General features: G+C 40.3%; 2 protein-coding genes across 3 annotated transcripts in view; one reads left to right on the top strand and one right to left on the bottom strand.

Annotated features, from left to right (window-relative positions):
- Positions 1-25,487, top strand: part of RAB37 (RAB37, member RAS oncogene family) — a 105,083-nt gene that overhangs the window by 23,347 nt on the left and 56,249 nt on the right. The gene's annotated exons all lie outside the window — the stretch shown is intronic.
- CD300LF (CD300 molecule like family member f) lies at positions 1,310-24,030 on the bottom strand. Its single transcript, XM_042449969.1, has 7 exons — positions 23,811-24,030; positions 17,809-18,141; positions 8,877-8,958; positions 8,279-8,388; positions 6,267-6,301; positions 4,678-4,848; positions 1,310-2,919 (listed from the first exon to the last, which is right to left on the bottom strand). Exons 1-7 carry the CDS (start codon positions 23,863-23,865, stop codon positions 2,836-2,838), a joined length of 870 nt encoding a protein of 289 aa, XP_042305903.1. The 5' UTR covers positions 23,866-24,030; the 3' UTR covers positions 1,310-2,835.

The raw sequence follows: 25,487 nt of genomic DNA, 5'->3' as shown, positions 1-25,487 counted from the left end.
TTTTTTGCCCATTGGTCATTTCTCCTGTCTTCTCCAAGTTGTCATTCTAGATGAAACAGCTTATGTTTACCATTGCCCTGGAATTTTCATGGAATTTTCTGGGAAGTCCAGGCAAGAGTGTCTTCAGTTTGTAGTCCTCTAGTGTTTTCCAACCACTTCCATCGTTTCTGTTTCTATCCCTTGCCACCCTGAAGACCTCATTATGAGAGAGGATACCTGCAAAATGTCTGTAGGTTATTAATGAGCAGAGCTAGGAAGCATTTCATCTGCTTTTTCTAAACAAGATTTTTCCTGCCTTGGAGGAAAATACCTCCTCCATACACACACATCGACTGAGTGGAATTAAAGGCCCAGAATTTCCTTGCAGAATGATCTGTGATGAACATCAAAAGTCTGAGAAGCCAGAGTGATGTTTCTGATCTATTTGATGTTGTTTTAATATAGGATTTTAAATTGTTAAGATTTAATTGATGTTTTAAGGGGAGGGTGGGATAGGGGATTTGGGATTGTATGTAAGTTTTCACTTGTAAGATGCCTCGATTGTCAATGACAGAGAAGTGAGATATAAATAAAAGTTTTATTATTTTATTATTATTTATTTATTATGTGTTAAGGGCTTTGAATGTGTGGCCCTCTGGAAGTTGCTGGGACTGTATCTCCCATCAGTCCAATGGTGAAGGATGGTGGGAATTACAGTCCAGCAGTATCCGGAGGGCCATACAATTCCCCATTCCTAATTTTGCACCCTTAATTTTAGTTATCAGCTCTGGATGCTTGCAAACTTTATATTATTTGCAGACAGAAAGAAACATGCAGCACGTTCCTATATAGAAGTAAGCCCCATTGAATTCAGTGAATTTACTTCCATGTAAATGTGTGTAGCACTGTCACCTTAAACTTGTTTTTCTCTATGAATCTCTGAAGATTTTTGAGCTGTGGCAAATGAATCCAATTTTGCAAAACAGTGCCATCAAGTGGTCCAGGTTCTACTGAAGGTCTCAAACCTTCTTGTCATGGAAGGAATTCAACTGATTCCTATCTCCCAGACCCAGGCAGCAATCCCAGAGCTCAGAAGAGTTACCTTCTGGACAACAAGTCCCAGAACCCCCAGCCTATGTGGATCTAAAATTTGTGACAGCTACATCTCAGGAAGGATGCACTGCACTGGGCTGTCAATTCCATATGTGTTCAGTGGAGTATCAGAGGGATTGTCTCATATAATCCTTCACCTTGAACTGGAGTTTTACTTTTGTTTTTAAAATTCAGAAAATATATGTTTAAGAAATGGGTTCAAGGAATATTGTGAGATGATTTATTTAAAATATTTCCCCTTGCTGTTCAATCACAAAAGTCTCCCAGACTGACTTACAAAGATCCACAACAAAACAATTCTTAATCTAATATCAGCTTTTATCACTTAAATGACATGGTGAGAAAAAAAAGGATTGGGTGGGAAGAGGGAACACTAGCTCACATAGGCACTGGTTTTTAGCTAGTAGGTTCCTAGAATGGCCACCTGGAAGGGAAAAGTAGTTCAAAGGAAGGGATAGCCAAATGTTGTTCCTCTTGCACTGCAACTGATGGAATGGCCCCGCTTTCATGCTCTTTCTTGCTCTGGACTCACAGACCGGCTGTGCCTGGATGGCAACCAAAGCAGATGGATTAGGGAAAGACTAGGGAAGGGTTAACGGAATGTGGTCCCTGTATTTTTCTCTTCTCCCTTTGCTGCAGCTTCACGGAGTAGGAACATCCTTGTCCTTTAAGAGTAACCGCTCTTTGCTGGTTCAGATTTTAAAATTTTCCATGCCACAACAAGTATTCCTGGGAGGCCATTCACAAGATTCAGTACCCTTTTCAAACACAAAAAAGCTACAGCTTAACACAAACGTGTTCCCAATGACAACAAGGAAATTCAAGGGTACACAATGAATATTTGCATGCAGTCTCTTCTTGAGCATTCCTGCCTTCACGTTTCTACGTTCTCAGCAGAACGCTTCAGTCCCCCAGACACCAAAATGAAGCATGTAACACTAAAAAGCTCTCCTCCTCACCATTGTGGCAAAAAAAGCCTCCAGGCTCAGCATTTCTTATTCCTTTTCTTTCAAACAGTAGCTCTTGATTTATTCTCACCATCAGAAGCCACTTGCCTTCCTTGACTTAAAATACTTCCCCCCATGAGAATTTCCCTAGCAGCTATTCTGAAAAAGACAAGGACTGCAGTTAGAAACATACAGAGGGACACAGCTAGATCACAGGCAACATCTGTACCACATGGACTCCGATATAAAAAGTGATCTTACAGAAGCAATTTGACTCACAGGACTCCCCCCCCCCCACTAACCAGTTAATCCAGCTGCACAGTGATCATGCAATATTACTGCAGAACATAAATCCCTGTACTGCTTAGGTTCTAGAAACCTTGTGAGGCCTATGGAAGCATCACAATTGATCAGGGTACCCTGCAAAGAGCGGTGCTCCCCCAGATGTGCTGGGTTACATTTCCTATCACCCCCCAGTCAGCACAGTCATGTTGGCTGGGGAGGATGGGAATTGTATTCTCATATACCTGAGGTATGCTGATTTGGGAAAGATTGGCTTAGAAGTTTGAGCTGAGATGTACTTTAAGTTGGTTTATCATGACAGTGGCATTCTGTGTGGGTTCCTTCTGCAAATGTGTATCTCGTCGCAGACAAGTGTCTGTAGCAACCCACTGGTAAGTGTTACAATGGCCCATTCTGTAAGGAGGAAAAAGAAGAAAGGGTCCCCCGAAGAAGATTCCATCTCTTTCTTCTGTTCACAGAACTCTCTTGCAGTCAGGGTTGGATCGAATGTATACTATACATTGGCATATGTAGCTTGCTCATCCGGCATAGAAAACCTCAAGGTAGCATAAGAAATGTTTTCTGCATTGGTGTGAACCTAGAAAATTAAGACACAGCACATTGATTACTGGTTAGTGAGAAGATGATACAGCAGTAAGAATATTGCAGATTGAGGACCACATACCCTACAAGTGTTCTGATTTGGCAGGGACAATCTTAATTAATGCTATGTCATCCCATTTTTTCAGCTGCTTTTCAAATTTCCCAGTTTCTCAATCCTCCTCCCTCTTTTCTCCTTTATTCTCAGGTTACTTCTGTCTCTTTCCCGCCCTTCTAAATGCTGCCTTGGGGATATAGGGTGGGATTTTTTTTTAGGGGGGGGGGTATTCTTTTGGCTAACTTTGGGCCCTTTTAGTACCAGAAGAGGCCATCTTCTAATTACAATAAAAGGTCAGGAAATGTCTTCTAGTCACCTCATGTTGCAAAGAAGGAGAAGTAGAATAAGCTACCTCTCCTAGGCTTAAAATGGCCCTGAAGGGCTCAAAAATATTGTGAAAAGGTATTTAGGGGCAAAACACACTCCACAGTAGAATGCAATTGGGAGAGGGATCAGCTTCTGAGGTCTCCTAGGGAGGTTAATGCAATCCCATAGTCTCCCCCAGATGCCCAACCCTGGTTTGGGGCATCAGATTTAATTGTTTGTACTGCCAATATATTGCTATCACTTCTGCACTGCAAGGTCTTGATTCTGATTCCCTCCATACTGTTATTGCATAATATGACATACTGTGCAAAGAAAAGGAGAATAGCTATTTCTATAAAAGCCAAGGCAAGAGTGGAAGAAGAATGTTTTAATTAGTGAATTAGATCTAGACTAGAGAAATCAGTAAGTGAGTGTGATGTAGTGGATGGTAACCCTAGAAGACTAGGGTTCAAATCCTTGCTCAGCTATGGAAACTCATTGGGTGAACCTGGGTATAATAAAGTTACTTAGAAGGAAGTAGCCAACCTCGTTTGAATAAACTGCTGCTGTTGCTGTTGCTGTTCATAGAATCATAAAGCTGGAAGAGACCACAAGGGCCATCCAATCCAACCCCTGCCATGCAGGAACTCACAATCAAAGCATCACTGACAGATGGCCATCCAGCCTCTGGTTCAAGATCTCCAAAGAAAGAGACTCCACCACACCCCAAGGGAGTGGGTTCTACTTCAAACAGCTCTTACTGTTAGGAAGTTCCTCCTAATGTTTAGGTTGACTCTCTTTTCCTGTAGTTTCCATCTTGTTGTTAATGTATTATCTTGTCAAGAAAACCCTATGATAGGATCACCATAAGTTAGAGTTCAGCTTGAAGGCATAGAACAGTGATGGCGAACCTATGGCACGCGTGCCAGAGGTGGCACTCAGAGTCCTCTCAGTGGGCACACATGCTATCGCCCTTGGACAGAGTTTGCCAGAGTTTCTTACTAGAAAGCCAGTGGGACGTGGCACTTTGCAATAAATAAGTGGGGTCTGGGTTGCAGTTTGGGCACTCAGTCTGTAAAAGGTTCTCCATCACTGGCATAGAATAACAATAATAATAATGACAGAAAACACATGTGCATGTTTGTCATTTGTACCATTTGGAGAACTACACTGGAATTTATGTTCCCAGGTGTGTGTGCGTGCGAGAGAGAGAGAGAGAGAAATGTTTCAGCAAAAAAGGCTTCTTCCCAAAACTGTCTCCTTTGTAATGTGGATAACTGATAAACATAATATTTTTATGCATTGTCCCTAACATACATCAAGAGTCAAAGGCAGGATTTTTTAAAAATGAAAAACCCTGGCAAATCATACTAATGGGGAGAGGGAAAGGACCTGTGATGACGCAGCAGCAGTTGGTACTCCTATTGCGACAGCTGTGTATTCCACTTCTGCTGGGTGGTTGTTCATGACTTGGTTGATATTGGACGGAGCTGCCTTGTGGTGGTGTCTAAATCTTGGATTCAAAACTGTTTCTGAAGTATTCCCTTCTGTAGGTCTAGGAGACTGAGAATAAATCAAAAAGAGACTGAAAATAAACCAACATTTTTTATCTTTGGCCTGATCTCAGCAGACTACACATTTGCAGTATGTTCTCAGGAATGCAATTCTGTTATCTAGGATCCAGAACTTTTGTGCATTTCCAAAAAAGGGAGCTCAGAAGACAGGGCAATCCCAAGATATTTTGCTGCTTGGGATGGTGAAATAAATGGTGTACCTCACCATTTCAGTAAACATAAACATAATACCTACAATTAGCCAAAGTTATTGTAGCATGTGAAGCAGAAAATCCTATAAACACCTCCCCTTATTCCTGGCAATTAAAAATATAATAATAATTGTGTAGCAATCAACTCCTTGTTCATGACACCAAAATTGTCTGCCTGAGACCCTGCTTTTTTTCTGTCAGGCCTGTAAGTGGAAGAGACAGCCCTGAGGCTCATAGTACATATTTGATAGCAGAGGTCTCTAAGTACAGCATGGCAAGCTGGTAGCTAAGCTGGAATGAAAACATGTTGAGCAGAAAGGTGTGAAGGACGAGTGTGGTGGGAGGTGGAGGGATTCCCGCTATAAGCTTTCTGTGGGGTGCACAGAGTAGCTTGCCCATGATTCAGAAACCTAATAAAGCCAGGTTCCTGATTATGGAGAATGTTCTAAGTCTTCAAGGGGATCGTAGCAACTTTGAATCTAACTGAAAAAGAGAAGTTGATAGCATGAGCTTTCATAACCTTGAGTCTACTTCCTCAGGTGCATTGAAGTCTAGGAAAGCTCATGCTACCAACTTCTCTCTTTCAGTTAGTTTCAAAGGTGCTACAAGATCCCTTTGCATACTGATTTTCCAGACTAATATGGCTATGTCTTAAACTTCTGAAACTTTCCAGGTAAACTCATCTATAAGTCCACTTCAGATTGTCCAATTCAATGTAGGATTTCAGGAGGTACACTGACAGCACCTATGTTCCCAGGCCCTCCACCCACACAATGCGTGCAGAAAGCTATGGTGGGGGTAAAAAGGGACTAAAGATTCCATAGTGGAAATGAAAGTGAGTCACTAAGCATGATCACAAGGAAGGAAGAGCAGCCAGGGCATCTTCCTTAGGATGCCACTGCATTGCACACTACTTAAACAGAGCACTCACTTGCTTTAGTATATCCCTTATCTGGAATCTCTTTGCATTGCTTTTCTTTCCAGGGAAGTTTCTAATTTTAAAACCTTCCCTAATAAAATAAAATGTCCATTCATCCATATCCCCATCATTTATTTATGTCTAAGTAATTTTTGCTTGCTTATTTTTAAGTGTCCAAACAACTAAATATGGAGATGCTCTGCAAAGTCAAGGAGGTTGGAGGTGTGTGTGTGTGGGGGGGGGTATACATACTACACAATGAGAGAGAAAAAAGAAAACAGCCCTGTACTTGCTTACCATAGGCAGCGGAATATCTTTACACGTTTTGGCAGCTGCAAAGATAAATAGCTGTAAGGCACTGGTGCAACATGACCAGCTATATATTTTAGAAAATCAGATCAGTAGAAAAAATAAAATTAACATTTTGAGAAGCAAGAATACCTCTAGATTAATGTCCCAGAGCTCAGCAACATTTCTTTTAAAAGCAACACTCTTTGTTTCCTTTTCATGAGTAATATAAGATCAGTACACAAGTAACAAGTTACATGACTAGCAAGTAACAGAACATATTATTAATACATGACTTCAGACATTATTTCTTTAACAGAAAGAACCCTTAAAACCAGCCACAAACCCTGCACAATCCCCTCTATAACATTTCTGCAATAAAAAAATGTGTTACCTGCTATGCAAAGAACCTTAACATTAATATTGCTGTTATAATGCTGAAAAGTAAAGTTGTTGGACGCAGTAACTAAAAACAGTAATGAGTAACAGTATTGCTTTTAATGTATTACTTTAATGTACTAGTTCTGGAATGTCTACAAAGGTAGTTCTCAAAGGTAGAGAGAGTTTCGCGAAGGAGATTTGGGTGGTTCTTCTGGGGAAAATGTAATAGCTTCTTTCAACCTAGTCCCTATATTGGCCTGGACTGAGCCAGACTGTTGAGCATTTTAAAAGAAATCTTTCAGTTGTGTTCTTACATTTCCTTCCTATACCTCTGTCTGAGTATCTATGACCCAACCAACAATCTTATTTCAAAATCTGCTTTGTCTGTGAGGAAGTTGTACTGTTATGTGTGCTTCATTATGCAAGAATGTATAACCCATTTTCCAGACACAGTGGGCCCTTGGTATTCACTGGGGTTTGATACCAGGACACCCATGGATACAAAAATCCATGGATTCTCACATCCCATTATATACAGTGTGGCAGTAAAATGGTGTCCTATATATAAAATGGCAAAATCAAAGTTTGATTTGTGGATTTTATTTATTTATTTATTTATTTACTTACTTACTTACTTACTTACTAGTATCAAATCATGGATGGTTGAATCCATGGATTCAGAATCCATGGATCTGGAGGGCCAACTGTAGCCTCATCTTATAATAAAAGAAAACAAATACCTCCTGCACCTCCAGTACAAAACAATAAATAGACTACCCAGTACTATATGTACTGAGTTGCTATTCTTGAAGAAATGTTTTACTCATTGCAATAGCTGTATCCATATTCAAGTATGTCAACACAGTGGCTTAAATCCAACTCCTAAAAGGAGTAGACCCTTGGCTTGAAACATATTGAGTATGCTAGCATAACTATGCAGGCATAGGCTGTAAAGACATCAGGTGGGGGGGGGAAACCAGGGTGAGCTACTGTCATGAAGGAAAGAAGGCAGGGATTGGAGAAATTATCTGCTCTGAACCACCAGATTTTGTCTGCCTTCCCTTGCCATTGCTGCATCTCTCTGGAAAATGTGCAGCTGCTGGTGTGCTGCACAAGCATGATTTTAGCCACTGAATAAATGGCTTATCACTCAATGACTGATTCAATGGCTCTACCCTAGTTGGGATCAACAATTGGATTTAGCATTTGGCATTGGTTGTGTCTCCATAGCTAGACAGAGACTGAGGAAATGTTCCACTGAGATCCATCTTAGCGCTCCAGGTGTCTCAATGGGCAATGTCACCAGTTTGTGTCTAGCTATGGGAATTTCAGGCAAATAACAGTTGCTGAAATTTCTTGTTCCTCCCAACCACTGAAGGGACAAAAGCCCTGTTCTTTGTTTCACCTGGCAACCCTACATTCAGCAGAAGAGCGGTATGCTGGTCAAAGGGGATTTCTGTCAGCAAGAGTGGTTTGTGCCTAATACTAACCCCCTATAGCTGATGCATCTCTGGATATTTGAAGGAGCTCGCTCAAAGGTCAAATGGCTAGGAAGGGAATATGGAGGAAACCAGAAAGGGCAGTGGTGAGACAGAGGAAGAAAAGACACACACAGGAGTTATTCTTACGTCTCTACATACCTTTTTGCTTCTTTAGCCTCCACATTAGCAGTAGTGCTCCTGTTAAGATGGCCACCAGTATTAGAAACACAGTGGGTAACAGGATTGTCAAGTTGTCATGGAGACCAGACCTGGGACAAAACAGGGTGAATGGACATGAGATTTTTATGTACATGTTTTGGGTTGTATGGCATACAGTTCAGGATGGTTAAGTGAATGCCTGCCTTGTATCTGTTCTGACTGGATGGGAGCTCAGAAGGTTCCTCCAGAGGAGGGACTGGGATCAAGAGGATGGTTCCTTTCTCCCTCTCCTTCTGTGAAGAGCTATGTCATTGGTGATGCCAAGCCAAATTGGCCATGCCCCCAATAAATGGAAGCAAAGCTCATCAGCTGAATGCTGGACTGAAGCTGACATGTGAAATATCCTGCATGTATTACTTGGTGTTTAGCAGGCCATTCACTTTGCGCAGAATGTGCATTGTGTCAGAGGCAACAAGAACACTAACAAAATACAACAGGGAACTAGAAACCAAATATGGACCCTTAGATTTCCCTGGACTGGCATTTCTGTTTGTTGTTCAGTACTTGTATCCATTGTGATGTATGTGTCCATACTTACCCTGGAGAGCTCTCTGTTGTTTTGATAGGGAAAATGGGTTCTGTGGGAACACTGGTAGTAGTTACAGCTATGGTAGTAGGTGCTAAAAGAAAAACCCAGAATTAGAGCACTGTCAGGACTTCTGAGTCTCCCATTTTTTTTCTTACATTTTATAACCAAAAACACAGGTTTGAAAGCCACGAGTCCACTGTTCACTTTCAAACCTATATCAGAAAGTCAGAGACATTCACAGAGGCAAGATATCATCACCTCCATACACTGCCCACACTATTATTGCTCAGTATCTTCCAATGTCAGGTTCTCTGCAATGACTGCAAATATAGGATATAACTGCCCTGTTTCACTACTGTGGCTGAGGCTGTTATTTCTATTTTTGTGTGTGTGAGAATCCCAAAGAGATAGGATTCTAAGGGGCTCGACAGACTGCCCCAAAAGGGTGGTCTGGAGCTGCCTGTTTTTGTTCTCAAGGGAGCCTGCAGCAACCAAACTGCATGGACTCCCTCCACACCAAAAAGAAGCCACTAAACGCAGGTCCTTTTTGACAAGCGTGGGCACCGCCATCAATGCACCATTAGCACACTGTGGTGTGTCCATGACACAAGCGCAGCACCACAATATGCAGACACCACACTGCGCTTGCGTCATCATGGTGGCCCATGTATGGGCGGGTTACCTCCATGATGGTGCCACCGCCATATGCTAGAGTTCAGGAGCATGCAAATGCTGCATGCTCCCAAACCCTAGTTTTGGCCCAACAACGGTGCTTCCTGCCCATCTGTCTTGGGCCAAAGTCATATGTGCGGTAACATAGGGCAGACAACACACACAAGGGCTAACTCCTTGTGCTTTTATTGCTACCCAGCAGTCCAGATAAATAACCTGAAAGGAATAAAGCAGACAATAATATTCACAATCCTCTTCTTCTGTACAGAAATGTAACTCATGATCCATTAGGCCATATATGTGTCCACTTTTGAATTTCATCCCTGTGTTTCAGTTTTTGTACTCCTTGCTTATACAAAATATATGGCACAAACAGAAAAGAGAATCCATTAAAAATGGATCCTTGCAGATGAAGTTATTTTAAACATTTATACTGTGTTGTTTTCTAACCAGGGACTTGAGGAACATTCTTCTATATAGTTTAACTAATAAAACTTTAATTATTTAAATCTCAGATTCTAATTATTAAGTATATTTTTATGTAATACTACAAGGAATGCACAATTACACCTAGTACCTTCATTATGCTCCTATTATTTTTGTTTATTTACTTCCTGAAACTGGTGGTGCATATACACTGTAGAAAGAATGAAGTTTGACACCACTTTAACTACCATGGCTCCATCTTACAGAATTCTGGGATTTCTAGTTTTGTGAGGCACTAGCACTCTTTGCCAGAGAAAGCTGAAGATCTTGTAAAATTACAAATCCCAAGATTCCATAGGACTGAGCTACAATACTTTAAAAATATTTTTATTAAACATATAAAAATAGCACAACAATCATAATGTTCATAACATATAATTCATACCAACTAACACATAAACATGTCTTCCCTTAAAAACATACATACTCTAACATAATATCTTCCAATAATAATGTCTACCCATTAATCCTATCACACCATTTACATACTCTGCATCTTACAACTACAATACTTAAAGTGGTGTCAAACTACAGTATATTATTTCTACAGTGCAGATGCACCCTAAGATATATCTCATTTCCTAGACTGATGGCAGTGCACAGTGTTGCCGCCACAAAGTGTTCTTTAACTGTATGGTTTGAATGTTAGTTTAGTGCTTCAAAGTCCTTTGGCAATGAGTCCATGCTTAGAATGGTAACTAATCTCAGCAGAAATGGTTCCAAAATAAAAGCTGAGAGAAAGCAAAATCTGTTGCTAAGACCCAAATAGAGTAGACCCATTGTTTGTTGTTGTTGTTGTTGTGTGCTTTCAAGTCATTTCTGTTTCTGACTTATGGCGACCCTAAGGAAAACCTATCATAGGGTTTTCTTGACCAGATTTCTTCAGCGGAGATTTGCCATTGCCTTCTCCTGAGGCTGAAAGCATATGTCTTGTCCAAGGTTATCCAATGGTCAAACAGGGAATTGAAGTCTGGTCTCTAGAGTTCTAGTGCAACACTCAAACCACTACGCCATACTGGCTCTCTAGATTGTTTCAATCTTCGTAGTAGGCCCATTCAATTAGATTTATTACATCTTGATTAACCTTTTGAATCAAAATGTACATAAATCTGATTAATTTATACGGGATGAACAATGAGATGTGGGCCTAAATACTATTTCCTCCTCTTCCCTACCAACTTCTGAAAATTTTCTGCCAGAATTCCATCAGTTCAGAACTCAAAGAATGGAAAACAGAACATTTCTGGGGTAGTTATTTCTTTACAGAAGTCAGTGAGACATAGGTTATTCACTAAACAAGGGTATGAACCCAGATCTAAGTTCACTTCATATATGTTAAATATAAACTTTTCAGCTATTCTGCATGTATGGAACAAGACTCAGAGCAGGGTTCAGACCTTTGTTTAGCAATAACAGGATGCCTCTTGGGACTTTCTTTCAGTATTCCTCAAGGTTCAGAGAATAACAATGACCCATGTGTTGCTGACTGTTATACATGGTTGTATACATCCTACAGTTCATATGATGTATTATAAATTGGTATTTTGGAGTAAGTATGGTAAGGAGAAAGCAGGACATGAGTGAGTGTGGTAGGACATCAGAGCATGCTGGGTGCTAATTTACTATAAAGAAGAAATGTGTAGAAGGGGGTAGCTGTTCAGAGGAGGCTTTATCATGAACAAACATAAAACAATTGTTTAGGCAGCTGATTCTGGAAGGGGAGATTTTACACAAAACCTGATCGCGTTCTCTTGGAGTATGTTATACAGTGGAAAGGAGAAGCCAAGCATAGTCAAACACACATTTTAGACTTTAGGAAAGCTGATATCAGTAAACTTAGGAGTTTATCACACATGAGGAATTTCTCTTCATTTAAAATGAAAAGAAAGTGGGGCCAGAAAACATTCACGTAAAGTCGCTAGTTTAGCGAAATTACGTGAATGCTCATTGCATTTAAACTGGCTCCCCATTGCCCAAAAATAGCATGCCATTGCCTGAATTTGTGTGTGGCAGTCTATCACGGAATAATGTGAAACCCCATGATAGCACTCGGACTGACATCCCATTGCCTGAATTTGCGTGTGGTGGTCTATCATGCAATAATGTTGCATTCAGATTGCGTTCAGATTGCCATTGGATTATACTTCCAATTTCCCTTGTCTGATAAACTCCTTAGGGAAATACTGGGGGTGATCTCATGGTCAGGAATAGTAAAAGAGAAAGGAGTTCAGGATGGATGGGAGTTTCCACAAAAGGAGATACTAGGCACAATTTCAAACAGTTCCAATGAGAAGGAAAAATGGGAGGTGTCTCAAGAAGCCAGGATGGATGACTAAAGAACATGCAACTGAGCTACATTTAAAAGGACCATGTACAAGAAATGGAAAGGTGTACAAGAAATGGAAAGGGGGGGAAATTATCAAAGAGGAATTCAAACAACTAGCTAGCATGTGTAGGGAGAAAGTCAAAAAAGCTAAAGCGCAAAATGAGCTCAGGCTTGCTAGAGAGGTAAGAATAAAAAGGCCTTTTTTGGTATGCTCGTAACAAAAGGAAGAAAAAGGAAATGGCAGACCCCTTGTGTGGAGAAGACGACATAATGCTAACAGAGCAAAGGCAAAACTACTCAACACCTTCCTTGCTTCAGTCTTCTCAGAAAAGAAAAAGGGTAGTCAACCTGAGGAAAATAGACCAGAGATGAAATGTAGCACAGAATAAGTAAAAAGGTAGTACAGTAACACCTGGTTAATCTAAATTAATTCAAGTCTCCAGGACCACCATAACTACATCCAAAGGTATTAAAAGAACTGGCAGAAATAATCTCAGAGCTGCTGGCAATAATCCTTGATAACTCCTGGAGAACAGGAAAAGTACCAGCAGATGGGAGAAGGGCAAATGTTGCCCTTCATCTTCAAAAAAGTAAAAAAAGAGTACCCAAGCAATTACTGCCCAGTTAGCCTGAGATCAATAGCAGGAAAGATTCTCGCACAGATTCTAAGCCCCTAGGATCTGGAACATCCTTCCCGATGAGCTCCGCTCCACCACCTCCCTGGATCTCTTTAAAAAGAGACTTAAGACCTTCTTGTTTCGGCAAGCCTTCCCAGATGCTCTTTGATATCATGTGACTCCCCCCTATATGTACTGTATTATCGACTGCACTCAGCTAGCTTGGATTTGATGTAATGGTTTTAATTTGTATAATTTTAATGTTTTTATTGAAGTTTTATTTATGTATTGCAATTTTTAGTCTGTATTTTGTATTTGGTTATTGCAATTTCTATCTGTACACCACTTTGATCACTGCAGAAAAGCGGTTTATAAATAAAACTTATTATTAAACAGAGGGTCTGTATGCATTTAGAAAGGAATGCTATAGTCACAAAAAGTCAATGTGGGTTTCTCAAAAACAAGTCATGCCAAATGCCAGATTAATCTTATCTCCTTTTTTGATAAAATTACCAGCTTGGTAGTTGGAGGGAATTCTGTGGATGTAGCATATATTGATTTTAGTAAGGCCTTCAACAAAATCCACCATTATATTCTTGTGAACAAGCTAGTAAAATGTGGGCTAGACAGTGCAACTGTTAAATGGATTTGTAATTGGCTGACTGGCTGAACCTAAACGTTCAACCAGTCAGCAGTGACTTGTCTTCATCATGGAGAGAAGTGACCCGTGGGGTGCCATAGGGTTCTTTCTGTCCTGGACCAGTGTTATTCAACATTTTTATCAATGACTTGGATGAAGGAATAAAAGGCATGGTTATCAAACTTTCAGATGACACCAAATTAGGAGGAATAGCTAGTACTCCAGAGGACAGGATCACAAGTAAAAATGACCTTAATAGATTAGAAAGCTGGACTAAAACTTTTAAAAAAATCAACAGGGAGAAATGTAAAGTACTATACTAAGACAGAAAAAATGAAATGCATAGATATAGGATGGAGGACATCTGGCTTGACAAGACTACATGTGAAAGGGATCTAGGAGTCCTAGTAGACCACAAGTTGAACAGGAATCAACAGTGTGATGTTGCAGCTAAAAAAGCCAATGCAATTCTAGGCAGCATCAATAGACGTATAGTGTCTATAGCAAGGGAAGTAATAGTGCCACTCTATTCTGCTTTGGTCAGGCCTCACCTGGAATACTGTGTCCACTTCTGGGCACCACAATTCAAAAAGGATGTTCAGAAGCAGGGAGCATGGCCAGAGGAAGGCAACCAAAATAGTGAAAGGTCTGGAAACCATGCCCTATGAGGAGCAACTTAAGGAGCTGGGGATGTTTAACCTGGAGAAAAGAAGGTTAAAAGGTGATAAGATAGTCCCCTTTAAATATTTGAAGGGATGTCCCATTGAGGATGGAGCAAGCTTGTTTTCTGCTGCTCCAGAGCCTAGGACATGGAACAATGGATGCAAGCTACAGGAAAAGAGCTTAAAGATTTACTGTATTGCAGGCACATTCTTCAACATGTTGAGTGACCAATTACTCTCACAGAACTCTTCCAAATTGGTCTAAAGAGGTGTGCAATCTTGCTATATAGCCCCTTGGGTTTTACCAGGGTTTGACTTTGTGTCCAATCATTCTATTTAGTAGGGTGCTGTTTATAGGAATTTCTTGGATCCACATGAAGCTTCTTCCAAATGCTAAATACAAACTGGGGTGTGATTCCCTGAAGTGGTCCTATGATCTGAAGGGGACATTTTGTATAACTCAAAAAGAAAAGAGGAGAGGAGAGGGAAAGCAAACCTAAGGTTTCAATATCTTTCACAACTAAAACAAAATCCACTCTAGAGTGGAAGTAAAATATTGCAGTTCATGCTAGAAATTGCCAGAAAGTAGTCTGGAACAAAAGAAACATTGTTTGGAGATCTTTAAAAAATAAAACAAAAACCAACATAACAACAACAAACACTAGGACCTTCTCATACATTTCCTCAGCTGATAAATTCAATCTCACTATGAAATGTTATTGCTGAAATACTAGGTTTAAGTAGTGTCATAGTGATATTCAATATAATGTAATGCAGGGATATTTATTAGTGTGTGATGGGATATGGTGTACTTTTAGATGGCGGGGGGAAAAGGATGTCTGGTTGGATAATGATGTGTATGGGAGTGGTGCTACACTTACTAGCTCCAAGGTCAGTCTCTCTGGTGTTTATCACATGGAGGTTTTTGCAGCTCAGATCCGGGGTGATTCCTGGTTCAGCTATGTGAATTCATGTCGTAACGTGAATGTTTTATCACACCTGGTTGCCCTTCCGTTGCCCTTCCGAATCGGGGGGGGGGTCGAATCCAAGGCAAGTCACGTGATGCGGATTCATGCAAAGAGGAGTGAGTGCACATTGTATTACCACATCGGTGCATACCATGTGTATTCAACGATTCGAACTGGGACCCTTGCGCATGCTCAGTGGGGGTCTGAATGCATCCTGAACCTTTGCACTTCTGGGGTTAAGAAGGGAGTCTGGCTCCACTTTCACGTGAATGACTGCTTCATGTTTCTTCCTCCCTTCTATTTTCCCATCCCTGGCAGCCAAATTCAAAGGGGTCCTCTGTGTCAGAGCCCCCATCCATTTCATACAGATCCACATCTATTCTCCTGTCATTCTCTTCATCCATTTCAGCCACATCTACATCTATTCTCCTGTCATTCTCTCATCCATTTCAGCCACATCTACATCTATTCTTCTGTCATTCTCCTCATCCATTTCAGACACATCTATCTACATCTATCCTCCTGTCATTCTCCTCATCCATTTCAGCCACATTTACATCTATTTTCCTGTCATTCTCCTCACCTATTTCAGCAACATCTATATCTATTCTCCTGTCATTCTGCTCATCTATTTTAGCCACATCTACATCTATACTCCTGTCATCTCCCCATCCATTTCAGCTACATCTATCTACATCTATTTTCCTATCATTCTCCTCATCCATTTCAGCCACATCTATATCTATCCTCTTTGTCAGAGCTCCATCCATTTATTATTATTATTATTATTGAATTATTATTATTATTTACTGCAAAATAATCAGTGTAGAAGTTGCAGGTTTACTTGGAAATAAATCCTTTGGATCTGAAGGAGACCCATTTTGAAGGAGTGCAGAAATGTTCTGGTTTCCCTTATTCTCTATGCTCCCTAAAGTACCACCTCCCTGAATCCAATCCACTTTCCTTCCCTTTGTAACAGTTGCCTTCTCTTAGGCTGCATCTGCACTGGGAGATAATTTGGTTTAACTCCACTTTCACTGTCCTGGCTCAGTGCTATGGAATTTTGGAAACTGTAGTCTCCTGAGACATTGAGCCTTCTCTGCCAGAGAGCTCTGGTGCCTCAGCAAACTAATAACTTATTATTATTATTATTATTATTATTATTATTATTATTATTATTATTATTACATATTATTATTATTATTATTATTATTATTATTATTATTATTATTATTAAAACATTTTGGGGTTTTTTAAATTATAATTATTATAATTATTCTCCATGCCACCTCCCTGAATCCAATCCACTCTCCTACCTTTGTAACAGTTGCCTTCCCTTAGGTTGCATCCGCACTTAGGAAATGATCAGATTTGACTCCACTTTCACTGTCCTGGCTCAGTGCTATGGAATTCTAGGAGTTGGAATTTGTTGTGGGGTCCTTGGTTTGAGGCTATGGAATTCTGGGAACTGGAGTTTGTTGCTCTCCTCAGCTTCCAATGGCCCCCCTCTGTTGCTCCCATCTCTCCCCATAGCCTCCTGTTCGCTCCATCCTTGTCATCTACCCTTCCAAGCAACGGAAGCAATTGGGGCAAAATTGCAGTGCAGCATCATGGGAAATTTGCCTCTTTGGAGGTTTGGGGGGGGGGGTGTACCGGGAGGAAAGGAAAGTTGCATTCCACACCAGACCATTTGGAGTGAAATCGAAGTGAGCTTGAATGCGAATTCTGTGAATTCACTTTTTATCAAATTCACCAAAATGGGGAGTCACTTTGGATTCACTGCAGAAGTGCCACGGAAGGAGCTCCCATAGAAAGTAATCACATGTGATAATACATCATGTTATCACGTGAATTTGCATTGTTGGACCCGCAGTCATGTCGGACCTGAGCTGCAAAAAGCTGCAAAACCTCCATGTGATAAACACCATGGAAAGAATGGCTGGAGTGTGAGAAAAGGAGGTGTGAATGGGAGAGAGAGCAGATGAAGGAATGTTTTGAGGAATGGGCCAATGAAATAAAAACCCATGAAACCTGGTGTGTGTGTGTGTGTGTGTGTGTACGTGTGCGTGCGTGCGTGCGTAGGGAGGTTATGGCAGTTCTGTCTGCAGAAGTCAAGCTGTTAACTTTGTCTTGGTTGCTGAATAAAGGTTTTACTGTTATCTTACAGAAGACTAGTTTACTGAAGGAAATAGGCAGTAACTGACAGGAACCCATATTCTGTGATAAGTGGAAATTCTTCACACAGCGCTTTTCCTAGTGTGTATACTACTAATACATCCATACCCTGTGATATCATAAAACAAAGTTTATGTTTTAAGTTTCTCATTTATCACCTTTTTTGCTGCTGGTTACAAAAAAAACCTGATTCTGAAAAGTAGAAAATCACCAAAATATTCATGTCCAGTAATTATCTTCTGTTCTAGCGCATAATCTCAGTAGAGTCTCTCCTCAGAGATACAGTTCCTACCTAGAAGTAACATTCGTTCTTAGCAAATGAGCCCTAGGACTTTCTTCTCCTTTTAATTTCATTTGTCTTTGATTTACTGTAGAGTTTGGGAATGGGAACTCACCTGGAAGAACAGTAATAGTTACAAGGAATCCAGGATCACTTCCTGTTCTTTCTATGGCACACCAGTAAGTCCCAGCATCTTCCTCGGTGAGTTTCTCTAGAGTCACTGTGAAATGAAGACTTGTTCTATTGTCCTTGATAAAGGTTCTGCCAGCCTTCGCCTCTGCCTCTGTTCCACCAGTTTTAACAACTGTCTTACATGAACGCCAGCTGTCTCCTTGGCACCAATATTTAGCATAGTCTTCATAGCCTTTGGTATATCTACATACCACAGACAGTGGCCTGCCAAGAAATCCAGCCAACTCTTTAGGGCCTTCCAGAGCAGATGTGAAACCTGAAAAACAGAATGAATACAAACTGAGTCAATAGTTCAAGCTGTGAACCTTCTTTGCAAAGCAGGAAATTCTCAAATCACTTGGCTATCCAGGATACATAGCTAGCAGTTTCTATATAGTTGCTTATATGAGCAATACACTTTGGTAAATTGGTATCACTCTTAAACTGACCTACTTCATAGGGTTGTTGTGATGATAGAAGGGGAGGAAGAGAGCCATGTACACTATTGTGAGCACATTGGAGAAAAGGTGGGGTATAAATGTACAGTGGAGACCCCTTGCTTTGCAGAATGTCGGGGGGGGGGGGAAGTATGTGCAAATACAAGAAACAGCCTCAGTTTAGTCATCATGGCTCCTAGCAAATCTTCAGGCTTGATTTGCTCTAGGATCCATTTATTTGTCTTTTAGAAGTCCACAGTATCTGTAGAACTGTTCTGCAGCACTACATCTCAAATGAGCTGATTCTCCTCCTACCTGCTTTCTTCACTGTCCAGCTTCTACAACCATACATAGAAATGGGAAATAGGATGGCATGGACAAGCTTAACTTTTGTATTCAACAGATATCTTTACACATCAGGATCTTGTCTGGTTCCTTCATAGCTACCCTTCCAAGTCCTGATCTAATTCTGGTTTCTTGATTACAGCGTCCATTCTAATTAATGATTGAGCCCAGGTATGGAAAATCCTGAACTATTTCAGTGCCTTCGTCATCTGTTTTGAAGTCATTTAAGTAATCTCTGGTCACCATATTTGTTTTCTTTACGTTCAGTTGTAAATCTGCCTTTCCACTTTCTTCCTTACTTTCTTCAGCAATCAGTCCAAGTCTTTGCTACCTTCCACCTGTAGTAGGGTGTCATCAGTATATCTCCAATGGTTAATGTTCTTCCCCAAATTTTCATCCCTTCTTCCTCCAAGTCTAATCCTGTTTTATGTATGACACAAGTTAAACAAGGTGATAGAATGCAGCCTTGCCTGAGCCACTTGCCAATTGGAAGCCATTCAATTTCCCATATTTTGTCCTAACTGTAACTTCTTGTCCTGTGTATAGGTTTCACATCACAATGATCAAGTATTGTGACACATTCATTTTTTAAAGAGTAATTCATAGCTTTTCATGATCTAGTCAGTCAAAGGCTTTGCTATACTGTAATCTATAAAGCACAGACTGATTTTTTTCTGAAATTCTTTGGTGTACTCTATTATCCAATGTATTTTTGCAATATGATCACTAGTGCCTCTTCCTTTCCAGAATCCAGCTTTGACATCTGGCATTTCACTCTCCATATATAATAAAAGTCTTTGCTGTAGAATTTTAAACATCACTTTGCTCACATGTGACATTAATGCAATGGTTCTGTGATTATTGCAATCCCTGGTGTCTCCTTTCTTGTGGAATGGAATATAGGCCCGATACAGACAGTGCAGAAGTGCTGTCCTCAGGCCAAAACTAGGGCTGGGGAGTGCACAGCAACCGCACACTACCCAGCCCTAGTTTGTATGGACAGTCCGTTTTGAAGGTGTGCCGTCCATACATAGTGCGGGATGATGGCATTATACATGTGCCGCCTCCACACAACCCGGCACGTGTGTGATGTCACTGCACCACTGGAGGGCGCTTGCTGCGCCCTATCTGTGGTGCAGAAAGGAGCTTTTGGGCATGAGCTTTGTTCCCATGGCAACTAGATTGTCACGGGAATGTAGCCGTGGCTGTGCCTGTTGGGGTGTCCGGGGGAATGCAGCATTTTGCTGCTTTCCCATGGCTTGGAAAAGAGCCTGATTGGGGCCACAGGGGCTGCCAGTAAGGCTGCCCTAGTCCCAATCTGGTGTAGAAAGGGGCGCCACAGACCTGCCCCTTTTGGGCCATCTGTACTGGGCCTTAGATTGAGCATTTCCAGTCTGTGAGCCATTATTTTGTCTTTCATATTTGTTGACATATTTTAGATAAAACTAGAGTAGAATTTGTCTCTGTAGCTTGAAGCAGTTCTATTGGTATGCCATCTGTTCCTTGTGATTTATTTTCCCCAAATGCCCTGAGTGCAGATTCCACTTCCCTTTCTAAAATTGAAGGTCCATCTTCAAATGGTTCTTCCTTGAACGAATTTGCCATTCTATCATCTCTTTTATATAGTTCTTCTGTATATTGTTTCCATCATCTTTTTATTTCTACTTGATCATCTAATGTGTTCCCCTTATAATGCAAGGACCATCCCTCTGTTACCTCTCTGTGAGCCTGATATCAATTTAATATCAGAAGGGATGTTTTAGGCAAGCAGCCTAAACAGGGGTTCCCCAGAACAGGAAACTAGATATACCAGGTTGAACTGGAAAGCTGACCATGGGAGAAGCCCAAGGCAGCCATGATGGGATCTCTCAAGATTAGAACCAGCATAATCCCTAGACTAAGGAGAGGTGACAGTGAGTTAGACTGCAAGATTACTTGCATATCATAGACAAAGGGAGTTTCCTTCTGAGAATGAAACTCTTTTCATTTGAGAACATTTACACTGATTGTCCAGTCATTATTGCACATTGCACCCCATTCTTCTCTCTTGGGAAAGTCGTTTAAGCCCATCAACGCCTAATGTCCTGCCCTTAGGAGCCATTTCTAGATATAAATGTAAGTGCTTCAGTACTACAAAATTGGTCTAGTTTCTAGACCAGGACAGGACATTTTCCCAACCTTTGCTAGACTTCTCAATAAGCAGGTCACCCTCACTTGCTGTGGCAGCTATTGAGTCATCTGGATGCGTCTCAATTGGAACTATACTTCAGGAAAGGTGTAGTATCGCCTTAGCAACCCTCAAAGTCTCTGTTCCTTCCATCTTTGCTTCATTAGTTCTTGTGTGTGTGCATGAGAGAATGTTTGCATGTGTGATGATTATTTCACTAACAAAACTTTAAGAAGCTTATTTGGAATTGCCTCTGGAATTCTATGTGGTTTGGAACTGTTATACAAAGGATACTTTTAATTGAGCTATATTAATTACCCTATGAAATATTATCTGTGGGTGCCCTCCTGGGACCCCAGATTTTGGGGTAACACTGTGCCATTCACATAGCACCCCCATGATTTGTTTAAAAGTTCCTTTAATTTCTCTGATTTTGTGGAAGAGGCCTCTTGTTCTTCTTTTTTTGTTGTTGTCTTTTCTATTTCTCTGCATTGATTATTATAGTAGTTCTCCATGTCGCTGTGCACAAATCACTGAACAGTTGCATTCAGGATTCTGACTCTGTTTCTGTCACCTTTTACTTTTGCTTCTCATCTATCTTAAACTGCTTGAAGAGTTTAATCCGACATCCATTGAAGCTTCTCTTTCTTTTTGGCTGAAGATAGTGCCTTTTTGCATTCATTCCTGACAGTGTCCCTGGCTTTATTCCAGAGTTCATCTGGTTCCTGGTAAATTAGGCTTAATATTGCAAATCTATAGTTTACATTATTATTGTTCACATTATTTTCATATTCCTTTAGAGTCAGACCTTCATGAAAAATATAGGCCTAATATCATATTTAATATCATACATTATCATACTCTATATCATATTTACTATCATATATTGTCATTGAAATGTACATGTTTCATAAAATAATAGAAGTTTATTTTATTTCTTTCAAAGATTTGTTAGTTTATAGCTAATTGCTGTCAGAGTCATATACAGTAAAAAGTTGTCAGCGTCCCAGCAGTGTGAATGGGAAAATAAGTATCATGAAAATGACATTATGTCCACATTAGCAAATGTGTGTGTGTGTGTGTGTGTGTGTGTGTGTGTGAGCGAAGAGAGGCATATGATAATCCTGTAATGATCCATATTGAATAGTACTTATTGATTACTCTAAAAGCAAAGAATATTCTTCAGACAGTGTGATTTATCTTCAGGCCTGGCCCAGGACATTTTACTGCTGAAGTAAAGAACAAGATGGCATGCCCCTCCACTCCATACCCAGAAGCTGACTCCATCAGCAGCTAAATGTTATTTCAGCATGAGAAGTGAGATATGTTCCTCCACCACACAAGAGGGCAACAGGCTAGTTTATAGTATGCGGGACAGGTTGCGTGGCAGACACAGCTTTACAGTTGCTTCATAAAACAAAGAGCAGATGCTCCAGCCACACCATTCCCTGAATATTTTCTTGGTTTCCTAAAATTCCTTTCCCCCCTTTTGCACAAGAAAGAACTTTTTAAAAAGAACTTTCTCAATAATTCTCTGAAGTTTTCTAGAACATTTTTGTAAGGATTTGTTGGGAGTGGAATCAACCAGACTGCAAGTGCTTGTACTCTGATCTAGTCATCATTTTGTCACTCCTCTGATTCACAAGAGATAATGTGAGGAAATGGTTGAAATTAGGACATCAAGATGACAAAAAGAGGACTGGTCTTCCTGGTGCAAAGCTCTTTCTGCTGCCTCTCGCCATGACTTTTGTAAAATAAATTGTATCAGTTACTAGCATCACAGCTAGTGCTATTGCTGTGAGGAGGAAACTGTCCCGATTCCTTTCCAATGGACTTCCTGCACTGTGATGGGCAAGCATTGGACTTGCAAGGTCTGCTTTCACACTGAGGGGTAACTGTGTCATTCTGTGGCAGGAAACACAAGAAGTCTCCCAGAACTTTAAAAATGAATGTGTTTTGTTCGGCTTTGGCTTTTTTGGGGTTCTACTCTCATCTTTGTAGTCATGGAGACAGACATTCATAAACCCAGGGGTGTGTGTGAAATGTAAATAGAAACATCAATAAAAGATCTACATTGTTGCTTTTACTAGAACTCTGAAATTCACCAGATAGCATGGGCAAAACATTTATTTATTTATTTATTTATTTATTTCATTTGAAACAGGATTTAAACTAAATTTAAATTTAAAAAACCACAAATGTGGGAAGTTTATCACACTACATTCCTGCTAAAGTGAAATAACGTGAAGTTAAAGATAAAATGGAGAAAAATGGCAGCTTCTTACTTTTGGGAAGTTCTGAATGTAAAAAAGCTGCCTTTTTTCTCTGCTTTACCTTCGGTTTGACTTCATGTTCTTTCACTTTAACAATGACATCGTCTGACACTTCACACATTTGCAGTTTTTTAAAAATTTAAATCTAGTTTAAATCTCATTTCTCAGAGGGATCTCTCCAGTGTGATAAGGTCCATAAAGAATCAGTTAAAGCTTAACAATAACATTAAGTAATTGTTAGCTAGAATTTACTTTACTTTGCTTAGTACTAGAACTGAGCTGTGCTCACAGTACTTCCACTCCTAATTTCCCTAGGCCTAAAGCACTACCTTCATCTCATCAAAACAATCTAGATGGATTGGGAAGTCTTTTCATTGCAGCTGCCCTTGTTCAACAATTGGGAATCAGTAACCTGCTCCAGCCCTCCAGGGATCTACCAGGAGAGCCAGAACTAACTTCTGTATGCCCATGTTCTACACTGCCTTGCAATTGCAGAAGGTGCCAAATTCTGTTTAAAAAACAAAAACAAAAGGGGGAAGAAAATAAAACAATAGATATAGTTAGGTTCACTAACTTGATTTGCTTCTTAACATAGAATATGTTTGCATCAGTTTCTTGTGTCTTATTGTAAGATATATCACCTTCAAGCTGTTAAGACAAAAAACCCTTAGCTGCAGGTCTTCCACATCTCCTAAGGCTAAACAGACAAACACAGCCATCTTACCTACTAGAAGGAAGAGGGGCCCTGCTGTTAAGTGCCATAGCAGCAGCCTGTCCATCCTCACAGGCTTGCATTCTCCTGAGTCTTCTGCACCTTCTCTTTTGAATAGTGTCAGAGAAATCTACTTCCTTTTCAGCAAGTGCTTCCCTCTAATATTTGCATACCATATGCTTTATGGTAAGCAGACCCCAACCACTTCTCCTTTCCCTGCCCAGTTAGCAATGCTGTGACAGTCAGACTTTTCTTCTGAAAGTCACAGGCAGTGTGGAGAGCAGAGGTGTGACTGTTGGTGAAACCCTGTTGTCTCTTTCTGTCCGCAATATTTTGCAAGGTTGGTGGAATCAGATGAAAGGCAGCAGGGAAGGAAGGCCACAATATGAGAGTGCCACTAGAATGTGTGTCGGTGTGCCTATGTGTCTCTGTGTGTGTTGGGCTCCCTGGAAGAAGCCAGTAACTAGTTAAGGGCAACACCGTTGTTATCTTTTGGCTTCAGGAGAGAAAGGTGCAGACTGTCTAGAGCTCTGTGAAGTCTTCGCTTAAAATAAAAGCATCAAGTTGATTTGGATAGTGGAATTTAATACAGTAAACATACCCAGGATTTTTGAAACATGGTGATACCATGACTGATTCCTGGAGAGTAGTATTTTGCATGTCTCTTCTCTTCTCTTAGTTCCACTAGGCAGCCTAGGGAGGACATGGGAGAGGGTTTTCTCACTGCCTTCCTCTGGGTTCTGGATCTCTATTTGTCGGGATCTGAAGGGTACCATGAAACCTATGAATTCAGAGGTTAGAAAGGGAGGAGCAACTTGAGGCTTTCCAGATGCTGTGGGACTACAACTATCATCCAAACAATATTGCCAGTCTAAAGGTTCAGAAGTTGCTTTGGATCAAGCCTGGAAAGACTGGAAAAAGAGGTTGAGTCTCAGTCTGAACTTGCAATGCCAAATAAGAAGCTAAGAAATGAATGTCCTTTCATACTTGATTCATATCAAAAGTAGACAAGAGTGTGCCTGAAAAATCAGACAAAAAAAATTTCAATGAGAAAAGGATTCAGAGGGTATTCAGCAATGTGTTTTCAGGAAGGGGACAACTAAATGGAGCTTTACAATAGAGACAGGTAAAAGTGAGGAGGAGAAGGAGAAGGAAAATATTGGTTGTGCTTTTAGAGTCACTGAAAGAAGACCTGCAAAGTTTAACAACACAGCTGCCTGTTACCCCAGCTGTACTATAACTTTCTTTTGAGCTAAGTACCAAATTCCCCTAAAACATATTCATTTGTGGGTGTCTTTCCTGGACCCCAGCATTTTGGGCAACAGCTCTCCCGTTGTCAGTGTTGAAGAAAGATTCAACTGCTAGTCTACTTGGCTTTTTTTTTTTAATTTTTATTATTATATCAAATATACAGAGATGTGAATCACATATACCAAAACAAAACAAGACAAACAAAACAATATTCTACAATACTAAAACATATAACACCAATATATTAAATTTACGCACTAATCTATTAACAAAAGGCTTCCCCAAAGTTTTGTATTTGTATTGCCTCTTAACATAAACCATCAGCTTTTTATATTTTGAATCTAGCTTCTTCTTGACACAATTTTTAAACTCTTTTTCTATAAATCATAAACTCTTTATATTCTCATTCCAAGTCCAATTCTTTAAATCTTTTTAAAT

Source organism: Sceloporus undulatus, chromosome 2 (assembly GCF_019175285.1).
Source record: "Sceloporus undulatus isolate JIND9_A2432 ecotype Alabama chromosome 2, SceUnd_v1.1, whole genome shotgun sequence".
Taxonomy (NCBI): Eukaryota; Metazoa; Chordata; class Lepidosauria; order Squamata; family Phrynosomatidae; genus Sceloporus; species Sceloporus undulatus.
Note: the sequence above shows the minus strand (reverse complement) of the source record. Positions and strands in the feature narration are given on the sequence as shown.

Coding starts and splice junctions, on each gene's coding strand:
- CD300LF (XM_042449969.1), bottom strand. CDS start 23,865: ATGGACAGGCTGCTGCTATGGCACTTAACAGCAGGGCCCCTCTTCCTT. Junction 8,959..17,808: donor AACTATTACTGTTCTTCCAG/GTGAGTTCCCAT, acceptor TTTTTCTTTTAG/CACCTACTACCATAGCTGTA. Junction 6,302..8,278: donor GAGGCTAAAGAAGCAAAAAG/GTATGTAGAGAC, acceptor TTATCTTTGCAG/CTGCCAAAACGTGTAAAGAT.